The sequence below is a fragment of the Heterodontus francisci genome, chromosome 6 (genome assembly GCF_036365525.1).
Source record: "Heterodontus francisci isolate sHetFra1 chromosome 6, sHetFra1.hap1, whole genome shotgun sequence".
Taxonomy (NCBI): domain Eukaryota; kingdom Metazoa; phylum Chordata; class Chondrichthyes; order Heterodontiformes; family Heterodontidae; genus Heterodontus; species Heterodontus francisci.
In genome coordinates, this window is record NC_090376.1 from 57,966,347 (window position 1) to 57,991,142 (window position 24,796).

The 24,796-nt window shown below is 43.2% G+C and overlaps 1 protein-coding gene across 2 annotated transcripts in view; it reads left to right on the forward strand.

The window, feature by feature from the left end:
* The window catches only part of gucy1a2 (guanylate cyclase 1, soluble, alpha 2), a 306,665-nt gene extending 287,435 nt beyond the window's left edge, over positions 1–19,230 (forward strand). Inside the window, exon 8 of one of the 2 annotated variants that reach the window (XM_068033743.1) lies at positions 18,650–19,230. In XM_068033743.1, coding sequence (XP_067889844.1) covers positions 18,650–18,656 — 7 coding nt within the window. In that variant the 3' untranslated portion in view covers positions 18,657–19,230. Of the gene's footprint in view, positions 1–10,949; positions 14,126–18,649 lie in introns of those variants that run through there. The other variant, XM_068033742.1, reaches the window with a different exon arrangement.
* Positions 19,231–24,796: the final 5,566 nt, after the last annotated feature.

Genomic DNA, 24,796 nt, shown 5'->3' on the forward strand with positions numbered 1-24,796 from the left:
TTTCTTTTTATCACTGTTAATTAATTTCATGGAGCTTAATGGCCTAGAAATTTGATAGCGCTGCACTCAGTTAGGGGGTGTGAAACAGGCACTTAGGAGTCCAATATAATGAGCAACATGTGCCCCATCCTGAACCAGAAGTGCGCCTCCTGCCGTATTGGATTGGATGCGCCCATTAGCATTCAAAAGTATTAAAAAACCTAATGATTTTATTAAAATAGGGTTGTACGCTCATTGTAGGATCTTTTTCTGAACACAACAATCAGGCAACACTTATAACCACCATTCATACAACCACCATCCAATTCCCCTGTTCCAGTCCAGCCTCATGAGTGTTGCCCTCACTTGAAATCAAAAATCAGCACCAAAGCTTAATCCAGAAAATAAAAGTCTACAAGAATTCATTTCATAATTGGAAAACAGTCAATTTGCAGAATATAGAATCACCCTTTTACAAAGCCCCAGTGCTTGTGTGCTCATTTAATTATTCTATTGCCCTTACAAAGTGGGTCCCCAAAGATTACAGTTTCTTCAAAAGCACCTCACAAACCCACAATCTCTACCACCTTGAAGGACAGCAGCAGTAGGTCCATGGGAACATCATCACCTCCAAGTTTCCCTCCAAGTCCTACATCATCCTGACTAGGCCATATGTTGCCATTCCTTCATCATCACATGGATCAAAATCCTGGAACTCCCTACATAACAGCATTGTGCGAGAACCTTCATCACATGGACGACATTGGTTCAAGCATGCTGCTCACTACCACCTCTCAAAGGCAACTAGGGAGGACAATAAATTCTGGCCTTGCTAACAATGCCAAGAGTGATTTTTCTTTTAAAAAGGTGGAAGGCTGCTGAGTTTCCATTGAGGACACTACATACTGCCGTTAGACGGTCAGCATCCTCGAGCAGCTCTGGTCCCTGAGGGCCTGGCCGCAGACTGCAGCATCTTGGCCTGATTCATAGACTGGGCTGCTGGTTAAGCACATCTGTCATTGTGTATGTACTCCTTTTGCTTACCACATCTAAAGACTACTTTTCTGCTTGTATGACAGGATAGTCCATAATACAAAAGAACTAACCAGAACCAGAAGAGGGCTTAGAAGTTGTAAGCCTTTCATTTCCTTGGAGAGAACATCCTGAGCATCCTTATATAAAAGAGCACTGACGGAGTAGGTAGAATCTGAAGCTGCCAATCTCTCCTGAGCTCTGTCCAAGAACCATCCATATGCATTATTTTGCTTCCTCTTCTCACGCTATCTAACACAGGCATACATAAATATCACACACAGTATCTTGCAATGCAGGCATTATTTGAAGGTACCACCCTGAACCAGAATCCCAACATTTAGAGCTGGATTTTACCGTAGGCGGACGGGACTTCGCCACCGACGTAAAAGTCGGTGGTGAACCTGCTTCCGCCTAGCCCGGGGATCCGACCCACATTTTACCGGTCCCTGGGCTTTAATTGTCCTAAGATGGAACTACCACCCACGAGGGAGGAGGTCCTGCCTCAGTGAGCTGCCACCCAATCAGCGGGCCGGCAGCTCTTAGTTCCAGCAGCACCACGGGAACGGTGGCCACTGCTGGGACTGCAGCCCAGCCGACGTCATGGAGCCAGGACTTAAGGTAAGTTGGGCTTCCCTCACCGGGGGGGTTGATCGGTCGTGGCGGTGAGGCAAGAGTAGTCGGTTGGTTGGGGGGGGGGGGGTGGTGCGTCTTGGGTCCCGGGGGTGGGTTGGGAGGTGGGGGCAGCCCTCAATCTGCCATGGCACTCCCCCTGGCGAGCGGAACGCCTGGCAGCTATCGCTGGGCGGCCTTTCACATCCCCAGCATGCCCGCTTGCCACGGGTAAAATACCCATGGAGGCGGGAAAAGGCCCTTAAGTAGCCACTTAAGGACCTTGATTGGCCTCGGGTGGCGGGCCGTTTCCCCCCACCACCTGACCGGCGTAACGTTGGCCGGAGGCGGGAGCGGGACAGGAAGGCCTCCCGGATCCTCCCACTCAGTTTTACACCAACCCCATGCCACCATCCGACCTGCTGGGGCAGTGTAAAATTCAGCCCTTAATCTTTTTCTGTGATTATTGAAGATCAGGCTGCTAGCACTGTCAATGGCCCAAAACAATACAGCACCTTTGTCTTTCTCATCAATATTTAGAAGCATCAGCACAGTGATATATTTCTCAACGGCTGCAGTTAATGAACACTGGGTGAGTCACCAGTGCACAGATTAAGAGGTGCAAATTGTGGTGGCAGAGGAGAAAGCTACTACCCTGATGTCTCTTTTGCTGATGCCAATGAACCCCCCTCTGCTTTGGGAAATGGAGCAGTACTGTGAAATTGAGAGGCCATATCATACTCCTGGTGCTATTCAGAGAGAAAGGAGATGAAAATGCTGGATATGTTGACCGTCTGCTTGTTCATGTGAGGGTAGCACATTGGGTAATACTGCTGTTGCCCCTATAATAGACTGGAAGAAGGTGGAGGCAGAAAAGTTAAGGCACAGGTAAATCTTGACTGCACTTGAATGCCATTCATTTGATGCAGGCTGGCCGCAGATGTCCCTGGTAAATAGTTGCCTAATGATCCGCATGTACTTTTTTCTTTTATGTTTTCTGATGCAACATAAATGAGATGTGTGAAGTTTAGTTGGTTGAAGATGTCAAACAGGTTTATTACAGCTAACTTATTATGTACAGTACAGAGCAAACTATTTACAGAACCTTACTCTAGGCATTACAGTTACAGAGTGACTCTGGCTCCGAGTCACGTGACTGCATCCTGATACTTGGATCATTAGCAGACTAGGATCTTAAAGGGTTTACATATATGATTGGAAGCACAAAGGCGAATGCAGGCAGTTGGGCTCAGGTGCCTGCTGATCATCTTTTCTTGATTTAGTTCAGTTTGCACCATTCCAACTTGAAATATCATACTTCAGGCACGTGAAAATCAACCCCCATCATTAATTCAAACTTGACTTGCTGATGTCACAGGACTTATAGCTTTCACTTAGGTACCTTGTCACTCCCTGAGCAGCTGCAAAAGCTTGGGCTGGATTTTCTGAGTGCGCCGCAGTTCGTGGCGGCTCACTCTGATGGCAGTGTGCATCCCGCACCGATGTGCCATACCTGAGCCCCTGCGCTAATGCACGCGGGGTCTGATTTAAATAGAGGGGGCAGAGTGGCCGCCCCCGATGAAGTAGAGGGGGCGTCCGCCATATCCTCGGCAACGGCATCCGACGCCACCACGCAGGCACCGGCACAATTTTTAAAGGGCTTTAAGCCCTTAGAAGTAAGTTTAATTTTTAAAGGTAAAATATTAGAATTTTTAAATTCTCAAATAATAAAGATATGGAGGCCCTTCCCCAACCCCCCAGCCAATGGTCATTTCAATGCCCGAAATGCAACAAAACCCTTGCCTTTTTCCCTACCCGATCTTTACCCTCAGTCTTCTAACTTTTGCCCTTCAACCCCTTCCCACCATCCCCACATCCAATAAAAAGTGATTTCCCCACTCCCCCACCCCTCCCGCCCTGAAATTTTATTCCTCTCCCCTCCTCACCAGGTTCTCACCTCAGAACTCCGTACGGAGTTCCGAAGGCACGTGAAGGATGAAGGGCAGCTGTAAATTCAGTGTGGGATAGCTGCCGCCTGCAGGTAGGCTAATTTACATGTCTTTATTGTTCATTTGAATATGCATGTGAAGGGCCCGCTGCCAGGCGGCAGGGTGTGGGGGGGGGGCCGCACCGAGATCCCCCCACCACCGGTAATATGAAGCAGGCCCTTCTTGATGTCACTGGTCGAGGCGGGCCTCTCCCCACAGAATTTTACCAGCCCCCCTCCCCCACCCCCACCCCCACCCCCACCCATAGCATCAAGGGGCCGATAAAATTCAGCCCCTTGTATTGTAAGAGTCACTTTTTTCAGTTCTTTCCATTCTTCTGAAGTCTTCTCAATTAAAGTCTTCTGTCTGATGATTTTGCAGATGATATTCACAATTTTATTTTAACATAAGCCTTCTCTATTCTTGATACAAAACAATGACAAATAACTGTAAACAATTAAAAAGGGCGAAAATAAAAAAAAACTGAAAAAATAAAGCCAAAAAAACCAAAACAAGCTTTAAAAAGATGGTAGAAAAAGGAAAGTAAAAGAATTCCCAAACACCATTTACTTGTTTAAGAACTCTATTATCCATGGAGATTCCCTTTTTGCCAACCCGTGATGGGGAAGCAGAGCAAACATCACTATCCTGTTTTAAAAGGTGGAAGGGCAAATTAGGATGGTCTGGGCTGCCTGCCAGAACATTGTGCATTTTGCAAGTCAGACAGGAATCCAGTGAAAGGGCTTTCCTGCCTAAATTTCTGACTCTGCCGCATGTTTATGTGACTGAGTCCATCAACCAGAAATGTACTCCTCTGTTCCTCTGACAGGGAAAATTAGATATTGCAGCAGAAATTTACCACGTGATCACAGGAGGTCACAGTTTCCTAGGTTACACTTTGAAAAGCACAATCTTAAACGGACAAAGATTTTCTCATTGCACCTTATCCATGAAGCCTCACAACAAACCGCCATACAACAAAGGGATGTTTCTAAGTTCCCAAGGTTCAACTTAACTCATCTGTAAGCTGTGGCTAATTAGTGGTTTATTGGTAACTCAAATCTTACATAGATAACATCTGAAACTGACTTTCTCACATTTGATTTTCAATTCTAACCAGCTGCTCAGCAGTGATAACCTTCATTACTCTTCCTGGGCTGCATTTGAATTCTTAAGAGAATTAAGGCTAATAGTACAATGACTGAATGGTGCTCAACTTACTGCTTCCTGCAGTGACACATAGGCATTTGTAAAATACTCATAATACATTGTTATGTGGGAGAAAAGCACAATCATTTATTGTAGTGCCACAGGCACTCATTCCTTTTCCATCTGCAATATCACATAATTTCTTGCAATAGCAAAGAAAACTGCAACCATTGTCCACTTAGTAAGAATGTATACCACCTGAGTATCTGAAATAGACAGCCAAAAAAAAGGCACTAAAGTATGGCAAGAAGCAAAAGTAATAGAGCTCAAACGATCTCCATACTTTCCTGGAAGATGTATAAGAAGTGATACTGTGCCACCACTTCCACCTCCAAAACTGTAGACCAGTACGACAGAAGTTCAATTACTTGACTAAAACAGGCAGGGTAAGTCACTGGACACTCTCCAATTTTTTCTTTGGACACCCTGGGCACAGAACACATTCTTCACCCTCTAAAAGTAAACACTGCGTAACGAACCCTTCAGCATTCTAGTTGCAGGGACACTAACTCGAGATCTTAACGTATGCCACAAACTCCCCAACCACCCTATTCCCACTCCCCATCTACCCACTGCCCCATCCCAGGCATCAACTTAGCCAAATCTATGTACACCTTGAAGAAGTTCTGCTCTTCTCTCAGACGGGATTTCCTTTTGTCTCTTTTACCTTGTTCACTTTCATTGCTTTCTATTTCCCTTCTCGTATCTACCAAAACTTGCTTTCACTGCCACATCTCATTCCTCAGTAACGTTCTCCAGCTGTGACTTATTCCACGTGAATTCCAACTGAAATTCTGCCCTTTCTGTTTCGGATCTACCCAGATATTTCCTAGACATTCAGCATTCCTCAAAGCTCTGTTCTCGCTGTGTCCTGAGATCCACTCTCAAGGCCGTGTGCCACCACGTGCACACTCTAGACCTCCCTCTTCAGCAGCACCAACTCACTCTATTTCAAAGCTGTCCTGGTCCAAAGTTTTATTTCATCCTTTGTCTGCTCCGACACTTTAATAAAAGACTTCTTTTCTTCCTTTCAGGTTTGAAGGATTGCAAGCTTCAGCAATGCTTAGTGGGAGATGGTGTAATAGTGGTAATGTCACTGAACTAGTAATCCAGATGCCCAGACCAATGCCCTGGGGACACGGGTTCAAATCGCACCACGGCAGCTGGTGGAATTTAAATTCAATTAATTAAATAAGTTCAATTAACTAATAAAAAAAGTCTGGAATTGAAAGTTAGTCTCTGTAATGGTGCCATGAAACTATCATTGATTGTCATAAAAACCCATTTGGTTCACTAATGTCCTTTAGGGAAGGAAATCTGCTGTCCTTACCTGGTCTGGCCTACATGTGACTCCAGACCCATAGGAATGGGTCTCTTAACTGCAACTGCCTTCTGAAATAGCTTAGCATGCCACTTAGTTGTTTAGGGCAATTAGCGATGGGCAACAAATGCTGGCCTTGCCAGCAATGCCCACATCCCATGCAAGAATTTTTTAAAAATGACTCTGGATCTTTCCTCCCCTTCACTTCCATCTGACCCCCATCTCTTTTTCTAATTTTATCCTTGCTGTGTATTCACCATACCCTCTGACCTTCCCCTCTCTGACCCTGAAGAATTTGTTCTTAGCAAAGGCCTCAGCTTCATCTCCTTACCCTCCCACCTCAGTGAATTTCGAGCTCAGCATGATGCTGTGTTTGTCTGTAGCCTTCGCCTCCACACCCACATCTTTGACTAGGAGTCCTCCCTTTGCACAGGGGACCCGTTTACCCATCTCCAGTATTCTCCCTCCAACTGGACCCCTCCCTCTGGCCTCTTACCCTCACGAACTTTTCATTGAGAACTGCTAGCACAACATCAGCCATCTCAATTTCTCTGCTCCCCTTACTCACTCAAACCTGTTTCCCTCTGAACTTGCTGCACTCTGTTCTCTCAGGTCCAACCTCAAACCTGCTGACAATGGCGGTGCTGTTGTTGTCTGGCGAACCGACCTCTACCTTACAGAGGCCAAACACCTACTCTCTGACACTTCCTCCAACCTTCCCCTGGACCATGACTCCACTACCAAACATCAAGCCACCATCTCTAGGTCTATAACTGACCTCATCTCCTCTGGAGTTCTTCCCTCCACAGCCTCTAACCCTGTACAGCTCGCTTCTACCTCCTTCCCAAGATCCACAAACAGGACTGCCCTAGCAGACCTATCATATCAGCCTGTTCTGGCCCCACTGAACTGATTTCTTCCTATCTCAATGCTATTTTTTCTCCCTTGTCCAGGCTCTCCCCACCTACATCTGTGACTGTTCTGATGCTCTCCAACACTTTAACAGTTTTGAATTTCCCCCATTAGGATGGTCTGAGGGCTCCGCTTCTTCCTTTAACAGAGGCCCTACCAGTCTCCATCCACCGCCTCCTTACTGAAGATGTTCTCACATTGAACCTTAACTCCACTCACTTCCTCCAAATAAAAGTGTTGCTATGGATACCCACTTGGGCTTAGCTTTGCCTTCCTTTTTGTGAGATATTATGAACGCTCTTTGTTCCAGTTCTAATCAGGCCCCCTCCATCACTTCTTTTTCTGGTCCGTTGATGACTGTATTGGTGTTATTTCCTGCTGTCAACCTGCGCTGGAAAATTTCATCAACTTTGGTTCTAATTTCCACTCTTCTCTCATCTTCACATGGTCCTCCCTTCCCATCCTCAACTTTTCTGTCTCCATTTCTGGGGGTAGGCTATCAATGAATATTCACTATAAGCCCACTGACTCCCACAACTACTTTGACCACACTTATTAAGAGTGAGAGAGAGTTATACAGCACAGAAACAGGCCCTTTGGCCCATCTTGTCCATGCCAACCATCAAGCACCTATCTATTCTAATCCCATTTTCTCGCACTTGGCCCGTAGCCTTGTATGCTATGGCGTTTCAAGTGCTCATCTAGATATTTTTAAAATGTTGTCAGGGTTCCTGCCTCTACCACCCCTTCAGGCAGTGTGTTCCAGATTCCAACCACCCTTTGGTTAAAAAAAGGTTTCCCTCTAAACCTCCTGCCTCTTACCTTAAATTGATGACCCCTGGTTATTGACACCTCCGCTAAGGGAAAAAGTTTCTTCCTACCTACCCTATCTATGCCCCTCATAATTTTTTATACCTCAATCAGGTTTCCCCTCAGCCTTCTCTGCTCTAAGGAAAACAACCCTATCCTATCCAGTCTCTCTTCATAGCTGAAATGCTCCAGCCCAGGCAACATCCAAGTGAATCTCCTCTGCACCCTCTCCAGTGCAACCACATCCTTCCTATAGTGTGGCGACCAGAACTGTACACAGTACTCCAGTTGTTGCCTAACTAGCGTTATATACAGCTCCATCATAACATCCCTGCTCTTATATTCTATGCCTCAGTTAATAAAGATAGGTATCCCATATGCCTTCCTAATCACCTTATCTACCTGTGCTGCTGCCTTCAGTGATCTATGGACAAGTACACCAAGATCCCTCTGACCCTCTGTACTTCCTAGGGTCCTACCACCCATTGTATATTCCCTTGCCTTGTTTGCCCTCCCAAAATGCATCACCTCACACTTCTCAGGATTAAATTCCATTTGCCACTGCTCTGCCCATCTTACCAGCCCACCTATATCGTCCTGTAATCTAAGGTTTTCCTCCTCACTATTTACGACACCACCAATTTTCATGTCTGCAAACTTACTGATCATACCTCCCATATTCACGTCTAAATCATTAATTTACATTACAAACAGCAAGGGTCCCAGCACTGATCCCTGCAGTACACCACTGGTCACAGGCTTCCAATCGCAAAAACAACCCTCGACCATCACCCTCTGCCTCCTGCCACTAAGCCAATTTTGGATCCAATCTGACAAATTGCCCTGGATCCCATGGGCTCTTACCTTCTTAACCAATCTCCCATGCGGGACCTTATCAAAAACCTTACTGAAGTCCATGTAGACTACATCAACTGCTTTACCCTCATCTCAACATCTAGTCGCCTCCTCGACAAATTCAATCAAGTTAGTTAGACATGATCTCCCCCTGACAAAGCCATGCTGACTATCCTTGATTAATCCCTGCCTCTCCAAGTGGAGATTAATCCTGTCCCTCAGAAGCTTTTTCCAATAGTTTCCCTACCATTGATGTTAGACTCACTGGCCTCTAATGACCTGGTTTATCTGTGCTACTCTTCTTGAATAATGGTACCACATTCGCTGTCCTACAGTCCTCTGGCACCTTCCTCACACCCTGCTTTCTGTAAGGGCTCCATTCCATTCTCCCAGTATCTCCATCTCTGTTGCATCTGTTCTGATGATGCAACATTGCAAACCAGCATTTTTGATATGTGTTCCTCTTTCCTCATCCAAAGATTCCCCCCACTGTGGTTGGCAGGGCCCTTGACCGGATCTGTCTCATTTCCCGTACTTATGCTCTCACGCCTTCCTCTCCCTCCCAGAACTGCAGTAGAGCTCCACTTGTCCTCACCAACCTCCACCAACCACCCTACCAACTTCCACATTCAATGGACCATCCGCTGCCATTTCCGTCACCTCCATTGCAATGCCACCAGAAACACATCTTCCCCTCCCCTCACCTTTCAGCATTCTGAAGATATCATTCCCTCTGCAACACCCTGGCCCACTCCTCAACAACCCTCAACACCCCCTCCCCTTTCCATGCAACCGCAGGGCATGCAACACCTTTTACCTCCTCACTCATCACCATCCAAGGCCCCAAACACTCCTTCCAGGTGAAATAGCAATTTATGTATACTTCTTGCAATTTAGTATACTATGTTCACTGCTCACAATGTGGCCTACACATTGGTAGGGGAAACCAAATGTAGATTGGGAGACCACTTTGTTGAACACCTCTGTTCAGTCTATAAGCATGACCAGAAGTTTCTGGTTGCCTGTCATTTTAATTCTTCACCTTGCTCGCACACTGACCTCTCTGTGCTCGGCCTTCTACAGAATTCCAATGAAGCTCAATGTAAACTTGAGGAACAGAACCTCACCTTCCAGACTCAACATTGAGTTCAACAAGTTCAGATCATAATCTCTGGTTCTATTTTGCTTCCTTTTTCTTTGCAGGTTTCAGTTTTCATCTTGTTTTTCCCTTATTTTTGCTTTTGGGCAGCAGTGTTTATCATTCTGCCATTCACACCTCCTGTAGACACATTTTTTGTTTCTTTACTTGTCCCATTGCCACTCCCTTTGACCCTGTATCACCAGCTCTTTTGTCATTTAATCTTTCTTGTCTTCCACCCTATCACAGACCTTCCATTTTGTTTTTTCCCACCCTCCCCCTTTCACTTGCTTAAAACCTGTTACATTTCTAACTTTTCACAGTTCTGATGAAAGATTATTGACCTGAAATGTTAATTCTGTATTTTTTCTCCACAGTTGATGACCTACTGAGTATTTCCAGCATTTTCTGTTTTTATTTCAGATTTCCAGCATCTGCAGTATTTTGCTTTTGTCTATGTACACTGTAGTTTTAATGTCCTTTCTATAATGGGGCTTCCAAAACCGCACACAGTAGTCTATGGCCTGATCATTTTTTGTGCAGATTTATCATTACTCTCATACTCTATGCCCCCATTTATAACACCCAAATTACCAATGGCCATTGTTATGGCTTTATCTACCTTGCAGGCAGACTTTCAGGGAATTAAATCATTTGATCACCTACGTCTCTCTGTTCATCCCCAGTTTTCAGTATCTTTCCATTAAGTGCATCTCCCATTATTTATTTTTCTCCAAAATTGTATCACCTCTCACTTATACATGTTAAGTTCCATCTGCCACATTCCACTAATCTGTCTATGGATTTTTACAATCCTTCTACCTTCTATCTGAGAACAAAAATGGGCCCAGTTCCCAGTGTCTTTTCTTTGTCAATGCATTGGCTAGAGGAAAACTTTGATTTAAACTGAGCCCTGCCAAATCCGGTGAACTTAATTTGGTTTTTACACAAGCTATGTGACCTTTCTAATCACAAGCTGTATTAAGTGTTGGTTATTCAATGCCTTTCTATTGCCTGCAGCCTAGTGAATGACAAATATAATATGTTGTGTTGTTTCATTTGACTTTTAACCTTGATTTCATTTTGAATGTAGGCTATTGAAGGGAGATGAGAGCTTTAAGTTCACACCACGCTCCCGAAGTGACCTTCCAGAAAACTTCCCAAAGGAAATTCATGGAATATGTTATTTTCTGGAGGCCAGTGTTTCCCCAAATTCATCAAGAATGATAAGCATGTCTGCTTGCACAAGGAAAAAGTCATACAATGTTGGGACTATGTTCCTTCGGGAGACTAGTTTATGAGACGAAGTGTGTTTTGGAGAGTGGCTTGGGAGCACATCTTGCACATGCGGTGAGAAGGACAAGACATCACATACAGGGTTCCTTGATAGCTGAACACTTGCCTCAAAGCTGAATCTGGAAAAGTCAATTGAGAGACATGATAGATTTGTTCTATGTTAATTGATATCCTCATTTCTGATGAGGTGGGAAAAAAGCAAAGTTAGTAACATTCTGCTTTAAATAATTCAAGTACAACAAAACTGCTTTCAGCTATTTAAATGTATTAGTAGCAAACATACACAGGTGTATAAGTGTTATGTTGAGGTGAGATTTTTAGGTGCGTGTCACCTAACGAGGGAAGAACATGACATTAAAATTAACATACTGTTTTATTCTCTATTGACATTTTACATCTGTGCTTGCTGCATTTGCTCGCGGTTAAGCAACGCCTCAATTTTGAAATTCCCACCCTTGTTTTCATATCCCTGCCTCGGCCCTCCCTATCTCTGTACTATCTCCCAGCCTTACAACCCTTTGAGATATCTGTGCTTCTCCAATTCTGGCCTCTTGAGCATCCCTAATTTTAGTTGCTCCGCCATTGGCGGCTGTGCCTTCAGCTGCCACAGCTCTAAACTCCTCACCTCCCTAAAACCTCCTCACCTCTCTTTCCTCCTTTAAGATGATCCTTAAAACCTACCTGTTTGGCCAAGCTTTTGGCCATCTGCCCAAATATCTCATGTGGCTCAGTGTCAGATTTTCTTCGATAATGCTCCTGTGAAGCACCGTGAGACATTTTGCTACATTAAAGATGCTACATAAATACAAATTGTTGTTGTCATTGTTGTAGTAAATTTCCTTTGGTAAAAAGACATTAATTAGAGACATGACCAACCAAATGGCCTCCTTCGATCCTGAAAACTTTTATGATTCTGTGTTCTGAGCTTTCTGATATATATAAATATAAAACATATATAAAAATAGTGTATAAAGCCATACTGTTATAGTCCATTAGAACAATTTTGGAAGGTTTGCCAAAAAATAAGTCATATAAACCATACAGACTTTTGTTTTCAAAGTGATAATCTAAAATATTTTTGTTCATAATACCTACAGTAGGGCAGTGGTTGTTTAAGGAATAAACAATATTTCTTTTCAGGGTTTTCAAAGAGAAAAGCAGTTTGGATTCAGAATAACCAGGGGCCATGCTGAATCCAAACTGATCCCACTCTGTTTCTTTGCACTAATTCAACAACAATAATGACAAAATTCATTTATATAGTATCTTTAATGTAAAAAATGTTTCAAAGCACTTCATATAGGTGCAATGAAAAAGAGAACGTCAAGCAAAAAATGAGTGATTACAAAGGTTGACTAAAGCTTGATCAAAGAAGCAGGTTGTATAAAGAATCTTATAGGTGAGGAGGAAGATTCATGAAGAGAATTCTGAAATGTGGAACCTGAATGGCTGAAGGCATGGCCACTAATGGTGGGGCAAGGGGTGAGGAGTGGACAAGAGGATAGAGTCAGAGAAAGGGAGACTTTTTGGAAGGAGCTTACAGGGCTTGAGTAGTTGATAGAGATAGGAAGAGGTGAAATCATAAAGGGATTTAAGCACAAGAATAAGAGTTTGAAATCTGAGGCCTTGGAGGATTGGGAGCTAATATGGGTCAGTGAGAACAGGGGTGATTGTTGTGTAGGACTTGGCGTGGAATAGAATATGGACACCATGGTTTTGGATAAGCTGAAGTTTATGGAGGGTGGAAGATGGGAGGCTAGCCAGGAAACCATTGGAATAGCTGAGTGTGGAGGTAATAAAAGATGGAAGAGGATTCCAGCAGAAAATAGGCTGAGATAAGTGCAGAGATGGAAGTAGGCGATCTTTAAGATGGAGAGAATATGAGGTTGGAATCTCACCTCAGGTTGAATAGGAATTAAAGTCAGCCTGAGACAGTGGCTATGGTGCGGAATGGAGCTGGTGGCAAGGAAATAGAGTTTGTGGTAAAGGCTGAAGATAATGGTTTTGATCTTCACAATATTTAACTGAAGGAAATTGAAGATCATCCAGGACAGGATGTTGGACAAGTTGCCTACCAACACAGAAAGAGTGACTATTAATATGAATTTGGATGAATCTTAATTTTAGTGGATGTGCAAATAAAATAGCAATGTGGATAGGCAAAGGAACAGACGATCTATTGTCCATGGGTGATGACGATTTTTGCATGTGGAAATTATTATTTTAATTACTTGCAGAAACTACTCTCTCTGATTTTTCTGGACTGTTTCCTCTCCTATCTGTTAGAACATGAAAAACAAACCTTCATTTTTAAACAGAGAAATTGAGAGAAGGGGAAAAGCCCATACTGCAGAAGATCAGCAAGCTTTAAAAGAGTAGGAGGGATTGATAAAGGAGTAGTAATTAATTGGTGACAAATCTGGGGTTTAAAAGCCTTTAGATTGTAGGAGGAAGGCAAGACTGAGGGAGGTAAGAGGTTTCACAGCTTTGAGGTCTGCAAAAGAATGAATTTGCTTAGGAGACTGTGATACTTCTGGATTGTAACTTGGTGAGGTTACAGCAGTAGAAAGTACATATAGCATGGTGTATTGGGAGTGTAAAAGGAGAAAGAGGGTTACAGTTTGAAGGAGCAAGGATCATAGTAGTGTTGACATAACAGTGTAGAAACAAAAATGGTTGTTGTGGAGATAAAGTTAAGAGGATACAGATAACAGAGGGATTGCCTATCAGACAAGATGTGTCTTATGCATCCTGTTCAAGAGAATGAAAGAAGTGTTAGAAAAGCCTCCCCAGAAATAGATCTTACATGACCTTGGTCTTCATAGAAAGTTAAAAACAAGTGCAAATCTAAGTTTGCACCCAAAAGACTGGAGTCCTGGGTTTTAATTATTCAGAATGTTTTATTGTACTTTAAACTAGTAGAACAAGTTAAATATTTTATCTTGTACATTTTAGAAGATAAAAACATGTTAATCAGTGACTTGTATCTATATGTCAATAGCATTTGCAATTTTATAAATTGTAAAAATATAGAATATATTTGATTGACATGGAACTTCAAAATATTCCTGTTTCCCAAATTTAGTGTGTCCTATCTGTTATTTTTGAACAACCATTTATATTTCTTCCGCTAAAACTCTGGTATCAAATTCTGCCAACAGCTTACAGTGAGTTTCAAATATCCCTACCAACATTTGTATGGTAACGTGGATGGCTGCTGAAGGCTTTCTTGTAATTCGTTAATCTCCTTTTCCCAAATGTTGACATTGCTTTTAAGTACACTACCTATTGAGTAAGTTACAGTTTAGATCATAATAACAGGAGTAGATGTTTTAAACATTCGCACCAGTTCCACCAATCAGTTAGCTCATGGCTGATCTGTATTTTAATTATATTTACCTACCTTTGCTCCATATCCTTCAATACTCTTACCTAACAGAAACCTAGTCTTGAAAATTGCAATTGATCCAGCATCCACAACGATTTGGGGGATAAAGTTCCAGACATCCACAACCTTGAAAATGTGCTTCATGATTTCGCTCTTAATTGGCCTAAGTCTAAGTTTAATATTATGTGCCTATGTTCTGGATTCCCGCACCAGAGGAAATAATTTCTCTGTATCAAACCCAATCAAATCTCTTTACCATTTTAAAGAACTTAATTAAATCATCCCGCAAACTGCTAAACTCTAGGAAATAAACACAAAGTTTATGCAACCCATTCTCATAATTTAACTCTTTAAGCCCTGGTATCATTCTGGTGAATCTGCACTGTATCCCCTTTAAGGTTATTTATATCCTTTCTGACGTTCAATGCCCAAAACTAAATGTAGTACTGACCAAGGATCTGTACAACTGAAGCACACTTGACCACTTTTAGACTCCAACCCAAATGAGATAAAGGTCAACATTCTGTTAGCCTCTTTGATTACTTTTTATACCTGTGCACTATCCTTTAGTGATTTGTATACATGGACTCCTAAATCCTCCACAACTCCAAATCTCTCAACATTCAGAAAATATTCCCATTTGTTTTTCTGGGATGCAAAGTGGATGACCACATTTATCCCCATATTGAACTTCATCTGTCATAATTTTGCTTCCTTACTTAGTTTGTCTATGTCCCTTTGTAATCTCCTGCTTCCATCTATACAATTTACCATGCCTCCTAACTTAGTGGCATCTAGTAACTTGGAAATACAACTCTCTATTCCTTCATGCAAGTCATCAATATATATGGTGAAAAACTGAAACCCCAGTATAGATTTCTGGGGGACATCATTTGCCACATTCCATTAACCAGGATACATTTCCTTTATTCCTACTATCTGCCTCCTGCCTCGCAATCAATTACCAACCTATGTCAAAAGGTTCCCTCCCATTCCTTAGTCTTTCATCTTTGCTAGCAATCTCTTGTGTGGAACCCTATCAAATGCCTTTCACGTCCATTTAGACAACATCCATCATGCTAGTGGCCGCCTCAAAAGATTCAACTATATTAGTCAGATATGACATACAATCACAAATCCATACGGCAGATACGTATCCAAGTACTCAGTCACTCTGGGATGAATCTTATCTCCCAATAATAGATGGGTTGGGGTGTCAGGTCAGAAGTTAATATTAAAAAAATCTGAAACAAGAATCCAAGCCACCTTGAACCTGCCCACTTCCAGAGGTGATATGAGCTGTGGATGGCTAATCCATTCATGGGAAGCAGCTTGCTCACTTAAATATTGTAATGAGGCTGCCTGCCTTCATTTCAACAGGCATTCTATTTTTAACTCATGTAGCCCAGGTTTCCCAGGCCTTGGGAAACATGGCAGATGAGAGGAGGCGAGAAGGGCTGAATGCATAAGGTGAGTGCTTGTTCAGTTCTGCTTGTGGGCCAGGAGGAGCAGGAGTATTTTCTTCAGCTCCAACAAGCTACCCAGTAAACACCACCCTGCAATCTGTCTGCTACCATCACCACCCTCACCATTGGACCCCCTGACCATCATCTGCCTCCCCTCTGGCCATTAATGGACACTCAATCCCATGACGGTTGTCCTCACCATCTGTCATCCCCTTTCCCACTATCTGAACACTCCCCAACCACCATCGGCCCCCCAGACCACCAATGGACCTGCCCCATAATCGGAACACCCTGCTATACTTCACTGGCAATTGGAATCCCATCCAATCTGGGCCTGCTCTTATCAGAACCACATCCCCTTCTCATGATTGGGTCCATCGCATTCATTCCTCCCCCCATTATCAGGACCTCCCATGGTCGCAACACCCCATGATCGAAACCTCCTGCCTGTAATCAGCCTCGCAATCGGGAACACTTCCACGACCAGGGCCCCCCACCCCCCCACCCCGCTGCAATTAGGCTGACTCCTCACCATGATCAGGACCACCCACCTCTGCCCCCCACACTATACGCATTTGCTCTCCGGGGCTTCCCATCCCAACAGGTGTCTAGCCTGTCTCAATCAGGTGAAAACCTGTTCTTCTAGGTTTCTCAATCTCAAAACATCCTGCAGGCAATTTGCCTCAGGACTAACATTCAGGCCTCTGCCACTGATGGTAGATTCTGGTAACTGGCCGACGACTGATGTTAAACTGATTTGTCTGTCATTGCCTGGTTTCTATTCCTCACTCCTTCTTTATAATGGAGTGGCATTTGCAATTTTTAGGTAATTCCATAAATTAAACTTGCATATGGATGAACTAGCTTTTAACAATATACTGATTGGCTTGATTTTCATCCAGTGCAATCACTCCGTTTTTCAATCAGTGCAATATATTTTTTCCCTAATTTTATACATGAAAGATCTTATATGGTGGACTTTATGCAAGGCAAGTTGCTGTCATTTATCATGAAAATATTGATCCATTACCTCTTAAAAAGTTTGAGACATCCATTCTATAGCTTGTACTGTGCCTTGGGATCTGACTGCCTTTCTCCAAAACCTACCTTATTACAACATTCTCGGAATAATAAATAAAGGTTTAATAATGATGATCTGGATTTTGTGGTAGAAATAGCAGGCTAACAGCGCTCACCGTTAGTTATCTGCAAATCAGACAGCAACCTCCAGCAACTGCACATGGGCAGTTAAATGCAGAAATCAGGAAGTCGCTCACTGAGACGCCCTTCTCCTCTCAAAGCTGTGTGATAACAGTATCTTGCTGAGAGACTCACCATTCAAATACATTGAACGACGTGAAGTTCCTGTATTTACCTCATAGATATGGATTAAAATTAACATAAAAAGTTAGGGCTTTGTCCATTCCAATGTAAGTACCCTTTTAGTGGTGTGATAAATTTTAATTACTGCCAAACAACTTCTCTGGCACTGAAAATTAACATTTGCAAATATCTAATTTTTTCAGATTTTAATTATTGTTGAAGATTTTAAAAAAATAATGAAAACTTTTTTTACATTTTTCTTGCTGTCTCGTTTATCTGTCTTAATCCAATCTTTCTTTCTCTCTCTTTATTTCACTTTCTGTTCCTGATTTTACATTGATTTCAAGACTGACACTTCTTAGTTCAAATACTGCATTGCTCAGTAATGATTCTTTTATATGATTGGTGAAGGAGATACACAGTTGCTTGGCTGTTCACACAGTTCCCAAATTCCCTATAGAGAGTGCTGCACTTTTGGTTTGCTGATCGGAACTTCCAATGCAACATCCATGGAAAGTCTAGGGGCAAATGCAAGTGTATCTTTTTGGCACCATTTGTTCACCGCTGATGGTAAAATCTGGCCTACCACAGATTGCAGATATTAGACAGGAAGACTGAATAACTCCCAAGTTCTTCAAATTCAATTGAGATTCATTGGGCTTTCTCACAAATAAGATAATATTCTAGTTTTACAGTGTTCTATGTGCTATTCTATAGATCCTCTGGCTGTTTTAGTACATATAAGGCAAAATTGGGGGCAAAAGAAGGTGGAAGAGAGGCATTATCATAGCTATCAAAAAGATTATCATGGTTAAGGCATATTGTGCTGGAGTTTTTGAAGAGTTATGAAACCTAACAGCAAAGTATTGCTTTCTAAATAGTAACAGCAATACCTAATGGAGAATACTCTTGTAATAAATGGTTCAGTTTGGTGAAAAGTTTTAGATGAGGAGCTAGCTTTTAGATATAACAGAAAGTATATGTAATATTCACAAAAGCTATAATGCATGTTTTTAATGACTCACCAAATGGAATGATGCTTTCCATTCAACATCTGTGTACAAAGTTTTCATAATTACTTATATGCTACTATCTATAAAATATCTTTCATTCAATAAGCCTTCCTATGGAATAGTTTTCAGACGTGTTTTTCAAGCCAATTAAGATGAGAAAAATGTTGGATAATTAAATTGTGTTGGGGAGGAGAAGTATTAGAGGCAGTACATTCAAACTACAGCAGGTTGTAACAATGGGTAAGAGCAGGGAATTACTTCCCAGTGTTTTGGTGAGACTCTACAAATTACGTTATTTCCATTGCAGTGAATAACTTTGGCATCAGGACACTGAATGCCATGTGTGGGTTGGAGTGACATCACTTACCATTCAGATGGGTGAAGGAAAGTAGATATAACACAAGCGGATAAGTTACTAATCTGAGTGAGAACATGCTCTTAATTAGAGCTGGTCCTGGAGACTGAAAATTAGATCGGGAAATTCCTGCAGGCATTATAATCCTCACATATTCATGGTGTATGGACCTTTTGTTTAAAACTTGTAATGCCACTTTAGTACCAAAGATACCAATGGTGTAATAAAAAACTGCAAAGGAATACTAATAAGCATTTATAATAAGTGTAACTGAGCACTTGTATTTATAATGTACAATAAAGCTATTTCAAAAACTGAACACCATTTTTGTCATATATAGATGGATTTGGAACCTGTACCTACAGTAACGCTCTCCTGTCCATAGTGTACAACTCTTTGTGACATCTTAAAGATTTTGTAACCATTTGAATCTCTCTGTAAAATATAAGCTTATGTTTATTTGGATATGCATAGTGCATGATGTGAAATAAAAGGCTGCACAGCAGCACTGTGTCTGAAAGATGGTCCTGGAACTATTGGCATTTTGTTTGTTCATTTCTAATTTCTTTTAATGGCAGCTACAGTATAATAAGGAAAGAACTTTATTAATGCCATCAACACTTATTAATGCCATCATTAATATGTCAGCTGTGGCTCACTTGATAGTACTTTTGTCTCTGAGTCACAAGGTTGTAAGTGCAAAAATCAAGGCTGACACTTATGTGCAGCACTGAGGGTGTGCTACACTGTCGGATGAGATGTTAAACCAAGGTCCTATTCTGGTGGATGTAAAAGATCCCATGGCACTATTTTGAAGAACAGCAAGGAGTTATCCCCATATCCTGGCCAATATTTATCCCTCAATCAACATCACAAAACAGATTATCTGGTCATTACCACATTGCTGTTTGTGGACATTTGCTGTGTGCAAAATTGGCTGCCATGCTTCCTGCATTACAGTGACTACACTTCAAAAGTACTTCATTGGCTGGAAAGTGCTTTGAGATGTCCGGTGGTCATGAAGAGTGCTATATAAATGCAAGACTTTCTTTCTTTTAATTGTGTCATACAAATCACCAGTTATTCAATCTCTCAGAGGTGCTTTCCAATGTGAGCAATCAGTAATCATGATTAATGGAGTGCCTGCACTTGGACATTCTTTCTCTCAGATAGAGAAATAGCAAGTGTGTCACATTCCAATTAAATGTCTGTTGTCATAATTTGATACAGAACAATTTTGAAGGAAAACAATAAGTGTGTGTGTGTACTTAATGGAAAGATACTGAAGATTGTGAATGAACAGAGACCTTGGAGTTCAAATAATGATTCCCTGGAAGTCTGAGTGCAGGTGGATTAAGTCATAAAACTGCAAGTTTTAATCCTTCAAGTTGGACAGGAAATCCCTATGCTGTGCCAAAAAAGTATACTTCTTCCCTGCCTGCATGTGGAAGGCTGTGGAGAACTCCACAGGTCTAACCACCCTACAGCAGTGACTCAGAGAAGAGTATGTGCTGGCACAGATGCTGAAAATGTCAGTACAAATGATGGGTGATAGTAGAATTACAGAATAGAAAAGCTTAACTCTGTTAGCATCTGCTCTATATCTGACACTGACACAGCATGCAAAAACATTAGATTGCATTTCCCAGCATTGAAATCCTTCACAAAAAATACCTAAAGAACAAGTAAATCCATGAAGAATAGAACATTCTTGGAGTAGCACAGCACCACAGTACATTGGTGTCCAAATAGAGTCTTCTGTGGAGTGTCATTCAGAACAGAAGACTACATTTGCAATTCTCTAAAAGCTGAGTTCTCAATCAGCAATGTAGCCATGGGGAGCCACTGAGCGGAGACAAAGAATTCTCTAAACAAAAGATGGAACAATCAGAGGAAGAGTTGCCTCAATATGTTCTTGTGCAAGCAATTGGTAGGACATATTTAATCTCTTTTGGCCAACAATAGTCAATTACAAAAGAAGAACTAAAGATCGGTGGGGGGCGGGGGGTGGTGGTGGTGAGGAACAGGGAGAAACTAAATAAACAAATGTCTTACAAGAGAAGTTTACACAGGGAGAATGTGCTGGAACTCCAATGCAGTTTCACAACTTCATTTCTCCATGCAGTGAATCTTCATTCTCAACCATTCAGTTGCTGGGGTGAAGGCAGGTATTTCTAATAGAGGTCATACGTTTTCCAATGGCGTGAGAATCTGTCATCCTGGGTGCTGGCATTGGGTCTTTTCAATTGGGGAAGATGCATGTTGGAGGAATTTTTGTGAAAGGAAAGGAAAATAATTAAGAAGCAACAATTTTATTATAGAGTTTCTGTTCATTCAACAAGGTAAACAGTAAATGTTATTTGAGGATTGTATGCACCTGAAATTCTACATACTGGGTGTGAGAATCCTTTGGTAATGTCTCAAAATTATAGTCTGCCTAATGGCTTGCAATTCCTTTCACAATCCAATACCTTGAATAAGAATTTTAATAAGAAAATAATTGTTGCTCATAGCAAATAAACTAATATACTTAAGCAGCACTTCAAGGTCTGTTTCCATGGTAACCTTAACTAAATTCAGCAGCATGTGAATGTAGATCCTGCAGCAAGATTAAACAAAATTTAGTTATCTCAGTCACAATTTAAAAATAGATCTAAAATGCTGCAGAAAAATAGCACTAAACCAGTAGCCTTTGTGCATATTTAACTGATTAAAGGAAGTTTACAAACTCGCTGAGTCCCAGTGATTGCTATAATTTAACACCTTCTGTCTCAGCTGAGCCAATTAGGAGTTAAGAGGTAGCTCAATATTGAGAGGGTTATTTTGGTGACAGGGTGAAAACAGATGCTAAAAGTCACACCTGTTTGAAAGTTTGGTTTTAGAATGCAATTTTGGTTCTAATTGATGATTACCATAATTTGAACTTACCTGGAGGTGCGAAAACAGAGACACACCTGCAGTTTAACACTCGAGTGCTGATTTCGACACAATTTTGTGGAGCAGTCTTTGTGGACTGCGTTCATTGGGGGAATAAATTGGATGACCCCAGAAACCAGGCACAGGGATCATGATGTGTGATTACTCATTCAATGCAATGCAGGTAGTAAGGCCTCTTTGTGGTGTCTGCTCATTATCATGATTTTGTTTGGTGTATGGCTCGGTGACGTCTTCTGCGGAAAAACACCTTTGACCACCGGTCCATCAGGCAGTGGTCTGCACGGAATGTCCTCAAGGCCCTACGGGAAAAGGAAACGGTGGATCCTGTCGGATGGTTCCCCGAGCAGACCGTCAAAGTCATTTGGCGGAATGCCTCATCACCAGAACTTTCAAACAAGCACCAAGACGTAGCTTGGCTGGTGGTGAGAAGGGCCCTCCCCGTCAGATCCTTCATGCACACCCGAAGTCTCGCCCCCTCCGCACAGTGCCCCCGCGTTGGCTGTGGTGGGGAAGAGACGGTCGCCCACCTCCTCCTGGAATGTGCCTTTGCAAAGCAGGTGTGGAAAGAGATGCAGTGGTTTTTGTCAAGGTTCATCCCAAGCAGCTCTGTAACACAGGAGTCTGTGCTCTACGGGCTGTTCCCAGGGACGCACACCGAGACAAACATCAACTGCTGCTGGAGGACTATCAATTCGGTGAAAGACGCCCTTTGGTCTGCCCGAAACTTGCTGGTCTTCCAGCGCAAAGAGTTGTCCACCACCGAATGTTGCAGACTGGCACATTCCAAGGTCCAGGACTACGTGCTGAGGGACGCACTAAAGCTTGGGGCAGCCGCAGCAAAGGCTCAATGGGGAAAGACCACAGTGTAAGGTTCCCCCACCAAGCTGGACTGAGGGGCTGGAACCATGGGAAGCCCCTCGAACTGTATCGTTAATATTCTCAATTGCTGTAAATGTAAAACTGTAATTGACATGACAATTGTGAAACGGAAGGGTTGGGAAGAAACTCATGACATTATTGAAAGAAACTGATCTCTTTTGCAATGTTTGTATTTTTTCGTGCTGTTTGGAAACTGTTTGGCAATGTAATTTTTACAGATTTTTATGAATAAAGTATATTTTGGGAAAAAAAAATGGCTCGGTGACGTCTTCGCAGTCCAACTTACTAAGGATCAGCAAATCCTTTTATGCTGGGCTGTATGACGCGAAGCCCACAGACAGCAGAGCCTCCCAGTCCTTCCTGTCATCTATCACAGAGGTCTTAGATGACAGCAGGAGGGAGAGACTGGACAAGCCGCTAACTCTGGATGAGCTGACAAAGGCCGTCGAGACCTTCGAGACGAGTAAAACTCCCGGAAGTGACGGCTTACCGGTCGAGTTGTACTCGGCCCTATGGGACTGGGTCGGCCCGGACCTGCTGGAAGTATACGAGAGTATGCTCCTGGCTGGCAGCATGTCAGAATCCATGAGGAAAGGCATCATCACCCTCATTTACAAGCTGAAGGTGAGAGGGCAGAAATCAGAAATTGGCGGCCCATCTCACTGCTTAATGTTGACAACAAGATTCTGTCCAAAGTCATAGCCAGTCGAGTCAAGTCTGCTCTGGATTTGGTGATCCACCCCGATCAGACCTGTACTGTACCCGGCAGGAAGATCTCTGATAGTCTCGCGCTACTCAGGGATACGATCGCCTACGTACGGGACAGGAGGGTGGACGCATACCTCATCAGCCTGGACCAGGAGAAGCTTTTGACAGGATATCGCAGACCTACATGATGGACGTGCTTTCCAAAATGGGGTTTGGGGAGGGAATCTGCAATTGGATCAAACTGCTCTACACAAACATCAGTAGCGCAGTCTCAATCAATGGATGGGAATCGGAAAGTTTCCCGATCCAATCTGGAGTCAGACAGGGCTGTCCTCTCTCCCCGGTCTTGTTTGTTTGCTGTATTGAACCCTTTGCTGAGTCTATTAGGAAGGATGCAAGCATAAGAGGGGTGACAATCCCAGGCAGCGGAGGCACTCAGGTTAAAACCGCCCTATACATGGATGACGTCGCCATCTTCTGCTCGGATCTGCTGTCTGTGCGCAGACTGATGAGCATCTGCGACCAGTTCGAACTGGCCTCGGGAGCCAAAGTTAACCACGGCAAGAGTGAGGCCATGTTCTTTGGGAACTGGGCTGACCGATCCTTTGTCCCCTTCACCGTCAGGTCAGACTACCTGAAGGTGCTGGGGATATGGTTCGGAAGGGCCGGGGCGTGCACCAAAATCTGGGAGGAGCGAGTAGCCAAGGTACAACAAAAGTTGAGCATGTGGAGGCAGCGATCTCTTACCATTGTGGGTTTGAACCTGGTCATCAGGTGCGAGGCGCTCACGTTGTTGCTGTACGTGGCGCAGGTCTGGCCCATATCCCACTCCTGCGCTGTGGCGGTCACCCGAGCCATTTTCCGCTTCATCTGGGGATCTAAAATGGACACGATGTTCAAACCTCTGGATAAGGGCGGGAAAAACGTACCCAACGTGGCCCTCATCCTGATGACCACCTTCGTGTGCAGCTGCATCAAGCTGTGTGTAGACCTCCAGTACGCAAACTCCAAGTGTTGAGGTTCTATCTGTCCCCGGTGTTGCGAAGGATGGGCCTGGTCACATTGCCGCGGAACGCTCCATGCAGTTGGACCGTGCCGTACCACCTATCCTTCGTGGAGCAGTTTCTGCGGGAAAACACCTTTGACCACCAATCCATCAGGCAGTGGTCTGCACGGAATGTCTTCAAGGCCCTACGGAAAAGGAGACGGTGGATCCTGTCGGATGGTTACCCGAGCAGACCGCCAAAGTCATTTAGCAGAATGCCTCATCACCAGAACTTTCAAACAAGCACCAAGATGTAGCTTGGCTGGTGGTGAGAAGAGCCATCCCTGTCAGATCCTTCCTGCACGCCCGAAGTCTCGCCCCCTCTGCGCAATGCCTCCGCGGTGGCTGTGGTGGGGAAGAGACGGTTGCCCACCTCCTCCTGGAATGTGTCTTTGCAAAGCAGGTGTGGAAAGAGATGTAGTGGTTTTTTGTCGAGGTTCATCCCAAGCAGCTCTGTAACACAGGAGTCTGTGCTCGACGGGCTGTTCCCAGGGACGCACACCGAGACAAACATCAACTGCTGCTGGAGG